At 40.0% G+C, this 12542-nt stretch overlaps 1 protein-coding gene across 1 annotated transcript in view; it reads left to right on the plus strand.

Annotated features, from left to right (window-relative positions):
- lrp1aa (low density lipoprotein receptor-related protein 1Aa) overlaps nt 1-12542 on the plus strand; it is a 258152-nt gene that overhangs the window by 57721 nt on the left and 187889 nt on the right. Inside the window, 1 exon segment of the mRNA XM_036560017.1 lies at nt 9157-9294. Coding sequence (XP_036415910.1) covers nt 9157-9294 — 138 coding nt within the window.

Genomic DNA, 12542 nt, shown 5'->3' on the forward strand with positions numbered 1-12542 from the left:
CTTCATTAGAGATGTTGGCAGGCTGAACCGGGCAATAATTTTCTCCACGCCGGATCCGAATGGTTATTTTCCTGCATTATGTGAATTTGGCGAGACTGGAGGAAGTTGTTGTCTCCCTTTGGAGGCCTCGTGCAGTCTAACGGCTTCTGTCCGCCTGCCAGCAGATGATTATCAAGGTGTGTTTTGACTGAAATGATGAGACGAGACACTACACAGTCAGATAGAAACATGACTTGGATAAAGTTGGAAACTCCTGAGATGTTCCAGTTATCTATCTGTCTGGAGAACAATGGAGATCTGTTTTTATACGGTGTCTAGATAAGATCTCTTCTTGGGAATCAGGGCTGTCGCGATTACGCCGTAAATTTATCTTCCTGATGAATTAGCAGTGATTACTTGGCAAATATGCATTTCCATTGGAGCCGTCCCACAGTAGAACCGCTTTTGGTTTCCTAAAATACCTCGGGTTAAATTTGTGTCCGTTTTGTAAATGTGGCTTTGTGTTGTTGCCAAACTACCACTTTAATCAGTTAGTCATTCCTTAGAAAATAGCAAAAAACAACAAAAAAACAGCAACCTGTAATTAGAAAGCATTGATGAATGACATAACAAAAGGCACAGTGGCAATTATGAGGCCTGCACAGAGTTATCTGTAATTTGCACTTGCCTGTGAGGTTTTGCTCCTCTGTACCACTACCCTGCCTCGTCGCAGTCTGCACAGTCTATTTGTTTGTCGGGCCTGGAAACTGTGCGTGGGATTCAAACACGAACCCCAGCAGTGCGGACCACCTCTGCACGGAGGGTGAGTCACACAGGTGCACCATCCACAGGCTCATTTATTTATTTATAAGCTTTGGGCTTTTTTCTCTGAGCACTTTCTTGCGTGTTTAAATGGCACATATGTATCTATACAAATGGATACGTGTTCTGATTTCATAGCTGCTGCTGTTTTTAAGCTATGCAGTGTACATAAACTATACGTAAAGTAGCCAGTTTATTAGAAACACTTACCTTTCCCATCACTTGAATGGCCATTTTATCAGGAACACCTACCTTGTGTTTGCACTCTCTGGCCAGTTTCTTAGGAATACCTTGTGGCTACACTCATGGGCCACTTTTTTAGAAATATCTACTTTCTACCTACTCTCACTGGCCACTTTATCAGAAACACCTACCTTGTGGCAACTCTCATTGGCCGTTTTATCAGAAACACCTACCTTTTGCCTGCACTCACTGGCCACTTTATTAGAAACGTACCTTGTGCCTATGGTCACTGGCCACTATCAGAAACACCTACGTAGGTGCACTTTATAGGTATACAGTTAAAGACTGTAGTGTTTCTGTTGCTGCACAATTTGTTAGCCCCCTTCTCTATCAGTGGAGAGGGTCCAATCAGTCCCTTGGCCAATCAATCACCTCCACAGTTTAATTAACTTATGGTGTTTACAAAATCCAGGTAATGGAAACAGGATTTGTCCAGACTTGAAGAGCTCTGGCCTGCAAGGTGATTGCAGGACAAAGATGAGCTGCAGTCTCTAAATGCATATCTGCAAGGTTTACCAACAGGGTTCAGTCATATGCAAAAGTTTTTACACCAAAGTACAGAGATCACACTTAAATATGGCATTTTTCTGCCAGTTTTGTTGTACAATTTCTGTTTATTTGGTGAGTTTTATGTATTTGGGGGGAAAACAATGTGCCATCATTTTTGCACTGCCCTCATTTGATGTTTGGTTTTTTGTTGTTGTTAATTTCCGAAAATAAACAGTAATGGTGCATGTGTTCTCTGAACACTCCTGATGGTGCTTCGAGGGTTCTGTAGTAAAGAAAATGGTGCTATTTAGAACCATGAACACTCAAAGAATCCTATGCCTGATTAAAGGGTTCTTTGCATCATTAAAAAGGTTATTCAGATGGAAAATGTGCATGAATGCACTACAGACAGTTCTACATAGAATCTTTTTGAAAAGCGTTCTATATAGCATCCAAAAGAGTTCTTCTATTGTTACAAGCTTGACACCGTAACAATAGAAGAACCCTTTTGGGTGCTATATAGAACAGTCTACAGCACATTCTTCATCAATCTGAAGAACTTTCAGTTCTTTGAGTTCATGGTTCTGATGTAGAATCATTTTCTTCATTAAAGAACCCTTGAAGCACCATCTTTTTTAAGAGTACAGGATGTGTTAACTTACTTTCACTGATTGATGGGGCAGAGGAGGCAACTAACTTGTGCAGTAACAGATACAGTCTAGCTATAAACTTAAAGTGCACCTGTGTGCACCTCTCTGCTTTTCTCTCCTCTCTTTTCCCAGCGTTTGTCCAGGCGGCACGTGGCCTCGCCGCAGGGGCCCTGTTGGGTCACGTTGACCATGTGACACGTCTTATTCCGGAGCTTTCTGCACCGTAAAAACCCCCGCGGCCGCATTTCTTTGACCTGAAACAATGCCCGTTCTCTGGCCCTGTGGCCCTTCATCCTAACCCCTCTGGAACTCCGCATGTGATCCCATATTACAAAAGGCTTAAGCACCGACTCATGGCTGTCGAAAGTGTCACAGCAGCTCAGCACAGGGACACTGAGAGACTGCAGTATTAAAAAGATCTTACAAGAATCACTTTAGAGGAGTTTAATGGAAAAGGGTTTAATGTACACTCTTAAATATGATTCTTCAAGGGTTCTTTAGTAAAGGAAAGTGGTTATATATAGAACCATAAACACTCAAAGAATCTTTTGCAAGATTAAAGGATTCTGTAAAAAGGGCTCTTAACATTGATGGAGAATGTGTTGTAGCCTTTTTAAAAAGGGTTCTGTGTAGCACCAGAAAGGGTTCTGCTATTGTTACTATACTTCAAAAGATTCATCTTTTTTCATCAAAAAAGGTTCTTTAGTAAATAAATTGGTTCTAAATCGAACCATGTACCCTTACAGAACCCTTTGCATGATTAAGGGTTCTTCAGATTGATGGAGAATGTGTTGTAGATAGTTCTATAAGAATCTTCTTGAAAAGGGTTCTATATAGCATCAAAAAGGATTCTGCTGTTGTTACGATGTCAGAAGAACTCTTTTGGTAATATTTAGAGCCCCTTTCAAAAAGGCTCTATATAGAACCTATATTCAACACATTTTCCCTTAATTTGAGTGATGCTTTCTCGATACAAAGAAATTTTTAATCATGCAAAGGGTTCTTTAAGTGTTTATGGTTCTATATAGAACCATTGTCTTAACCAAAGAACCCTTGAAGAGCCATCTTTTTAAGAGTGTAGTTGTGCACATGCTGGTATTGAAAGTGACATTTCTTTTATTTTTTGTTTTGTATTGGTTAGTGTTTAACTGAGTCGTGTTGTTTTCCATGTACTGTAGGGTACTAGAGTGTTTTGAGTAGTTGGACTTACATTACAGTTCTGTGCAAAAGTCAGAGACTCTTCAGTTTTCAGGAGATAATTTAGAGATCAGATAGAAGATAATCGACTGCATGAGGAAGGAGAAAGTGAGTTCACAAACTGATTAAAAGCTGCAGAGAAAATGTGACTCCTAACAACCACCTGGAAGACCTGGTAGACACCAAAACTGCCCCCATCAGATAAACAGCTCTTAAAGCTTTCATCTTTGAGAAAGAGGAGAAAATCAAGCTGCTTCAGATCTGAAAACATCCACAGGTGTTTCTGTCCATCCTTCCACTGTGAGTAGACAACTCAGCACTATGGGTCTGAAAAGGATGTTTAGCTGTCAAGAAGCCTCACTGAGAAAAGGAGACACACATCGAAGAAGCTGAACAATGGACTGACCACCCCAGAGCTCAACGTCACTGAATGTGTTAGATTACTTTAGAAAATAATCAACCAACTTCTAAGACTGAACTTTGGAGGTGTGTCTGCAGATTTCTTTGAGAAACTGAAAATGAGTCTCCTGAAAAGAATGGAAGCTGGACTGAAGGTAAACAGTGACGCTCTGAGTTTAGTCGTTGAGGCCTCTGTTTGATTCTAATGGCTGTTTTGAGTGGGTGTTAAATAAATGAAGGGTGATCTCTGATGTCTGTTATTTTAGATGAAGATCTGTAGATGCTGAGAGTGTGTTTAAGGTATTATTATGGGCTGCGTGTTTAGACTGTCTGCTCGTCTGAGCTGGTTTCTATTAGAATCAGGTTGTGAACATGCTTTAGCACTTCCTTCCATTCCACACCTCCGAACGAGACGGGCTTTAAAAAAAGCCCCCCGTCTGCCTTCCATTATCACTGTGCTTTCCGCTCCAGCCGTGCCAACCAGCCCCAGAATAGCCCACTGTTAGTCCACTCTGCTTCCTCCTCACGAGGTCATTTATTCTTCCACATGTCTCTCTCTCTCTCTCTCTCTCTCTCTCTCTCTCTCTCTCTCTCCTCTCTCTCTCTCCTTTCTCTTTCTCCATGTTACTCAGTGATATTCTTTCTCTTTCTTTCTTTCTTTCCTTTTTTTTGTCTCTTTCTCTCGCTCTTGGTCTCTACCTCTTTCTTTCATTCTTGTTGTTGTTTTTTGTTTTCTTGCTTTCTTTCCCTTATTCTCACGCTCCCTGGCACTTTCATATTCTTTCTCCTTTTTACTTTTTCTCTCTCTCTCTGTTCTTTATCCCTATCCCCCTCTTTCTTTTTCTCTTTCTCTCTCTCTCTCTCTTTCCTTTCTTTCTCCCTCTCTCTCCTTCCTTGTCTCTTGTATGTTCTCTCCTTTCTTTCTTTCCCCGTTTCTCTCTCTCTGCATCTCCCTCTCGTCTTACTTTTGTCTCTGATGATCCTTTTTTGAATTGTATTCCTTCTTTCTGCCATGTGTGCATATAGTGCTCTAAAATGGGCCAGCAGTGAGTGAGAGAGAGCGAGTTAGGGAGAGAGAAGATGAAGAGTGTGGTTCTGTATTTTGCGGTGAGGGAGAGATGAGGATCTCAGTGTTCTGGTGGTGTGTTTTAGGACATATATACAGATGTAGAATCTTCTATTTTAAATCTCTGTTATGGAGCAGTGAACTCAGTGCACTTTCCCCTTAGACTGTCTTTACAGCTCGACAGACTTTACTGACAGCAATATGGACGAAACACTATTGCGATCGTAACTGTTGCATGTTGATACAATATAGAGCGTGGCGTAACCTATCATAGAATAAAATGTAACACAGACTTTTATGTAATTCAGTTTGGTCATCTTCTCATGTTCCCTCATCAACATCATCAGTAACGGGACTAATTTTGCTCTCTTTATAGGCCTTACTCCTATATTATTTTACCTCCTCTTGGTGTGTGTAATATAGCAGTGTTTAGAAGCAGATGAACAGTTCACAGTGAGAGATAGACAGGCTTAAAGTACAGCCTCCACACGGGGGGTTAGTTTAACACACTGTTACAGCTAAGACCCCCAGAGTAAACAATCCGAAGTACATATAATGTCCCACCATAAGCATTCATAACTGAAAAGCTTTAGATTTACTGTACAGATATTTGCTGTACTTTATAAAGTATACATGTTGTGTGTTTATATATTATTTTGCATATAATGCCCCATTTCTGGATAGCCAAAATAAAATTTTACCTCTTTGGTCATTAAGTGCTTTGACACACAGGCAAGATTACACCTATACTTGTAACTTTTTTTCAGTGTTTCACTGAAAATAATGTAGTTTTTCTAAATGATATTGCGCTCCATGTGCCAAGAGCCAGTTTCTGCCACATTGAGAGGAGCCAGTTGAGGTGGTTTGGCCGTCTGATCAGGATGCCCCCCTGGCCACCTACTGGTGGAAGTTTACATGGCAGGCTGACTGGGATGAGGGCCCAAGGTTGTTCTAGGACCCGCTGGAGGAATTATATATGTCCAAGTTGCCCTGGGAGCGGTTTGGGGTCCCCCATAATGGTCTGGAAGTTGTTGCGGGGGACAGGGTCGTCTGGGATTCTCTGCTCTCCCAACTGCTACTGCCTAACTCGATTAAGTGGTTCATGATGATGATGATGATGATGATGATGATGATGATGATGATGAGATGAAAACTATGTTGCAGTATGTGAATATTGTAGTGTCCTGCTACTGGCTCGTTCGGCTATAGACCATGCCATGGTCTATACCACGTGCCAAGCAGAGCAGCAGTGCACAGAGCACTGGACTCGCAGTAAAACGGACTTAACTTTGTAAATAAGTTGTTGATGTTCAGTTTAAGAGGTGCAGCAATGTGATATGTGCTACATTGTGGTGGCATGTGGGAAAGTTGGGTGGATCTGTGGACTGGAGTTGTGTGGCTACTGGCTTAGCCAGCGCTGAGTGGCGGTTCTCCACTGCTGCTGTGTTCAGTAAAAGAACATTCGCTTAAAGCTTCATGACACCACAATATATCACTCACTGTTCATTTTGTTTATTTTCAAAAGAAACAGTGAACAAAATTGGTGGGCATAAACACAGATGTGAAGAATTGTGTGTTTTTTGAATGCAGGAGAAACTTGTGGCCTCAAGAACATGATCCACTCCTGTGTGTAGAATAAATTAGCTCTTAATAAAAACACTGCGCTACATGTCATTTTTCAAATGGTTCCTCGAGATCTTGCGCTAGTTTGGCTGCTTCTCTTGTTTTGCTGTTTTCGCCGTGTTTCTCTTTTTCACATACTGTTCAAGTCATAGATGGTTTTTAATCACCCTACTTGCTCATATTCCTCCAGAGGAACAGGATGTAACCTTGTTCCACAAGCTCGATTTAGTGCGATGTGTAACGCCTGTTCTAGACAGTCCGACACAAACAGCTCATCTGCGGTGACTCAAGGAAAAACATGATGCAACCAGAGACTCGAGTGCAATACTTCTAAATTTGTGGACACTCGTGAGATGTTTTTTTTTTTTTGAGTAAATAGGCACTTTTAGAACCACAGCCGGAAAACAAGCCAGCAACGTGTTCACTGATTTGAATTTTGTGAATATAAGCAAAACTTGTGGTTTGAAAATTTTGCTAAAGCAGTTTTGACAGGAAATACAATGCAGTAACACATTAGTGAGTGTAGTGGACACGGCTACACCGCTCTGTCTGATATACTCGTCTAGGGTATAGAGGGGCTGATAAACTGTGCAGTAACAGATCTGCTTCAGTCTGTAACTGGACACCTACACAGTGCACCTATATGGTCAGTGTTTCTGATAACAGCTAATGACTCTGGTGTTTCTGTTTTGTACTGTTTCTGTTCATTTAACTAAATATCTGTTTAATTCACTCTGGTCATGAACTTAACCTCAACCCAAAACATAATGCTTAATCTGATCCCAAACATAATCTTAACCTAAAACTTAATCCTTAACCTCACCTCAACCTATAATCTAATCCATAACCCAGCCTTTACCCAAATTCTAGTCTTAACTGTAACCTTAATCCAAAACCTAACCTTAAGCCAAAACTTGATCCTTAACCTCAACCTGTAATGTAATCCCAAACCTAACCTTAACCCAAAACCTCATCCTGAATCCTAAATCTCATCCTGAATCCTAACTTCAACCCAAAACCTAATTACAAACCTAACATCAACCTAAAACGCAATCCTTACGTTAATCCTTAATCTAGTCTTAACATCAATACAAAATTTAATTCTCAACCTCCACCCAAAATCTAAACCTTACCTTAACCCAAAACTTAATCATTAATATCGACTTATAATCTAATGTGTAATGTAGCCTTAACCCACAATCAAATTTTAACTCTAACCTTAACCCAAAACTTAATCATTAACCTCAACCTATGATCTAATCTCAAACCTAATCTTGACCCGAAACGTAATCTTTAACCTCAACCTATAATCTAATGTGTAACCTAGCCTTGGCCCAAAATCTAATTTCAACTCTAACCTTAATCCAAAATCTAACTTTAACCCAAAACATCACCCTGAATCCTTAATCTAACTCAACTTCAACCCAAAACCTAACCTCAGCCTAAATCTTATTCCTAAACCTCACCTTAACATCAACCTAAAATTTAATCCTAAACCTCCACCCACAATCGAAACCTAACCTTAAACCAAAGCTTAATCCTTAACCTTAATCCAAAATCCAATCCTTAACTTTAACCCAAAACCTAATCCTTAACTTTAACCCAAAACCTAATCCTTAACTTCAACCTAAAATTCAGTTCTAAACCTCCACCCAAAATCTAAACCTAACCTTAACCCAAAACTTAATCCTTAACTTTAACCCAAAATGTAATCCCAAACCTTAATCTCGATCTATAGTCTAATGCATAATCTAGCCTGAACCCAAAATCTAATTTCAACTCTGACCTTAATCCAAAACCTAACTTTAACCCAAAACTTCATACTGGATCCTTAATTTAACAACTTCAACCCAAAACCTAATTATAAACCTAATCTCAACCTAAAACATAATCCTAAACGTAACCTTAACATCAATTTAAAATTTAATCCTAAACCTCCACCCAAAATCTAAATCTAACCTTAACATAAACGTCAACCAAAAACTTATTCCTTAACCTAACCTTAAAGTCAACCTAAAATTTAATCCTAAACCTCCACCCACAAGGTAAACCTAACCTTAACCCAAAGCTTAATCCTTAACCTTAACCTAAAATATAACCCCAAACCTAACCTTAACCCAAAACCTAATCCTTAACCTTAACCCAAAATATAATCCCAAACCTAACCTGAAACTTGATCCTAATGTTAACTAACCTAATCCTAAACCTAACCTCAACCTGAAACTTAATCCTAAACCTCCAAAATTTAATCATTAACCTTAACCCAAAATCTAATCTCTAATCTGAACCCAAAACCTAATATTAAACCTAACAATTTTAAACTTCCGCTCAAAATTGAATCCCAAGCATTAAATTTAACATTAACCTCAATCCAAAATTTAATCTAAACCTCCACCCAAAAAACTAATCCCAAATTTAACCTTAACTTAAAATCTAAACCTAACCTTAACCCAAAACTTAATCCTAAACATAACCTCCCCAAAAAAACTTAATCCTAAACCTGACCTAACCCTAACCCCAAAACTATTCCTAAACCTAACCTTTTATCTGAACCCAAAATCTAATCCTAATCCTGCTGAGGATCAATGGAGATGTGGAGGAGACCTGCAGCTGTAGAAGGTTCTAACAGTGTGTCTAGTCTCCTGACCATCGCTGTCTGATTGACCTCTGTCTTCTCTTGTCTTGCAGGTCCTCACAACCGCGTGTCGCGGTGTCCTCCTAATGAGCACCAGTGCCAGGGCACAGATGTGTGTGTGCACATGAATAAGCTGTGTAACGGAGTGTCGGACTGTCCAGACGGCGGAGACGAGGGCGCCCACTGCAGAGGTACACGCTCGTCTTCTCTAACGGCTCCAGGCCGGACCGTCCACCGTCCACTCAGTGTGTCCTGCTGGTTTACGGTCAAACAGAGAGTCAGTTTGAGGGGCGTCAGTGCTTTGAGTGCTTTTGCCATCATTTACTGGAAAAGATGTCGACAACAGCAGCGTGAATTAACCCTTTAACACACGCGTCACACTCCAGTCCACTAAACACACCTGAATCAGCTCTGCATTTAAAGGAGAACTCCACCTGTTTTTCAGAATTCCTGTGTAATTGAGTGTGTGAGTGTGTGATTCAGAGTGGTTTGGTGTAAAATGGTTCCGATTTCTTTACAGTGGTGGTGATAGGAACCAGGGGGCGCCGTGACTACAACACAAATATAGACATCTTACTTTACTATCCAAAACCACCAGTGAACCTACACACTCTTGAAGATGGTTCTTCAAGGGTTCTTCAGTAAAGACAATTGTTTTATATAGAACCATGAGGGCTCAAAGAACCAGTTGCATGCTTAAATGATTCTCTGCATGGTGAAATGGTTCTGCAGATTGATAGAGAATGTGTTGTATATTGTTCTATATGGCAGTGAAGAGTTCTTCTATTGTTATGGTGTCGGACTTGAAACAATAGAAGAGCCCTAAGTAGAACCTTTCTTTCTTTCTTTCTTTCTTTCTTTCTTTTTCCTTCTTTTTTTTTGTTTTCTTACTTTTGTGTTTGTTCTTCTGTCCCTCTCTTTCTTTCCTTCTGTTTCTTTCTTTTTCCTTTGTTTCTTTCTTTCTTTCTTTCTTTCGTGTTTGTCATTCTTTCTTTCCTTTTTTCTTTCATTCTTTTCTTACTTTTGTGTTTGTCGTTCTGTCCATCTCTGTTTCCTTCTTCCTTCCTTTTCTTACCTTAGTGTTTGTCATTTTCTTTTTTTCTTTCTTTCTTTTGTTCTTTTTTGTTTCTTTCCTTTTTTCTTTCTTTTTTGTCTTTCTTTTTTTAGTTTTGTATTTGTTGTTCTGTCCCTCTTTCTTTCCTCGTTTCCTTCTTTTTCTTTCTTTCTTTCTTTCTTTCTTTCTTTCTTTACTTTTCTGTCCTGTCTTTATTTATTTTTTTTTTTTCAATTTTCTCGTGTTTCTGCAAGTTTGTCTGTCCATCTTTTTTTGTCATTTTATTTATATTTTTTGTTTGTGTGTCTACAATAGAAGAACCCTTTTTGGTGTATAGAACCATATACAACACGTTCTCCAATGTATCTACAGTAATTAGTCAAATAAACAGCTACAATAAATAGTACACATCAGGTAAGTTAATAAGACTTGAGGCCTGAGAGGAAGATTTATTCACTCTGCTTTTAGTCTGTTGTACTTTCTGTTTTAGCTGTAGGTTTGGGGGAGTGCCTTGGCACATGGGACCCCCCAAAAAACTTGCTTAGGGCTCCCGTGAGTGCAAGAGCAGCCCTTAGAAGCGATTAAGTGTGTGTATTTTGGTTCCTGATAGTTCTGTAATGTGTCTTGGCTTTTTCACTGAGTTGATATCACAGAGTAAAGGATCCTAATAGTTTAACAGGTGACCAGTGGCTGATTCTGAATGGATTTGATGGTTTCCAAACGGGATCTACAGGTATTCCAAAGGAAGCTGGTGGTCTCTACTGGAAAGTATTAATCCAGTTCCTGTTCTAATGGTTTGATTTTCAGCAGGGTGATGATGTAAATAACACAGAAGAACAGTATGGTGTCGTTTGTGTGGTGAGGGCTCTTCTAATTCCACCCATATGAATCATTTTCCTCTTTTTCCCCTCTCGGAATCTTTTATCTCCTCCAGATTTAACAGAGCAGTAGCTGAGTGCTCTCAGGAGAGACTCAATACACAGGACTTAATTACCACTTAACCTTTTCCTTCACATCCCATGTGGTGTGTGTGTGTGTGTGTGTGTGTGTGGGCAGTGAGGAAGAAGACACTTGGGACTTTTTCCTCCCGGCTCCTCAGAGCCGCTGTGGTGGGAGTGTGTCAGTCACAGCCTAATATAAATGTTTCGGGTGGGACGTAAACGGAGATGATTCTTCAAATAAACCATCTCTGTGTCCCGGTCAGATCCTCGTGTGTGTCCGTGACTGAAAATAGGGCAGGAATCATTCGGAAGCCGTGCGCAGAACGTGACCACATCTTTCCAAAACTAAATCCCACCTCCGCTTTTGTTGGGTTCCATTGCGAGGCGGATCACCTGCTGCTCCGGCTGAGACGTGGCGTTCCTCAGGAACACGTGCCGGCCCGGTCCGCGCGTGGTGATGTAACATCTGTGCTGCGGTTAGGGCTGATCCGGGGCTGATCCGGGGCACGGCTTCGCTTACGAAACGGAACAGTGAGCTCAGGTTTGGCACTTAGTACAAAACAGGGAAGGACAGCGGAGTTTACAGGGGCCGGTTATGTTTGGTTTTCACAGAAACACGGAACACAGTCCTACAGCTGCACTGTACATACATAACGTCACTCAGCTGGAGAGGAAGTGAATTCACTCATAAACACTGATTTCACTCCAACTATTGTGGAGGTAGTAATTTAATGTGTTCAGTAAAAGTGACTTTCCAGGGTCCAGATTCTCCTCTTAATGAGTAAACTGGACACTCCTTTAGCCACACATACACTCTTAAAGATGGTTCTTTAAGGGTTCTTTAGTAAAGAAAATGGTTCTGTATAGAGCCATAAACACTCAAAGGACCCTTTCCATGATTAAATGATTCTCTACATGGTGACATCGTTCTTCAGATTGATGGAGAATGTGTTGTATATGGTTCTATACAGCACCAAAAAGGGTTCTTCTATTATTATAATGTCAACCTTGTAGCAATAGAAGAACCCTAAAAGAAAACCTTTCTTTCTTTCTTTCTTTCTTTCTTTCTTTCTTTCTTTCTGTTGTTCTTTCTTTCTGTTGTTTATTTCTTTCTTTCTGTTGTTCGTTCTTTCTTTCTCTTTCTTTCATGTTGTCTTGTCTTTCTATCCATCTTTCTTTCTTTTTATTTGTCTCTATTTCTGTCTGTCTTGTCCATCTGTCTCTCTGCTAGTCTGTCTTTTTTTCTTTCCTTTCTTTCTATCATTTTTTTTCTTTCATGTTTGTTTGTTAGTTTGTCCTTTCTTTCTTTCTTTCTTTTCTTGTACTTTCTTTTTTCCTTTCTTTCTTTCTTTCTTTCTTTCTTCTGTCTCTCTGCTTATCTGTATCTATTTCTTTCTTTTAATTCTGTTGTTTTCTTTCGCATTTGTTATTTTGTCCATCCTTC

This window comes from Colossoma macropomum, unplaced genomic scaffold, assembly GCF_904425465.1.
Source record: "Colossoma macropomum unplaced genomic scaffold, Colossoma_macropomum, whole genome shotgun sequence".
NCBI classification, from domain to species: domain Eukaryota; kingdom Metazoa; phylum Chordata; class Actinopteri; order Characiformes; family Serrasalmidae; genus Colossoma; species Colossoma macropomum.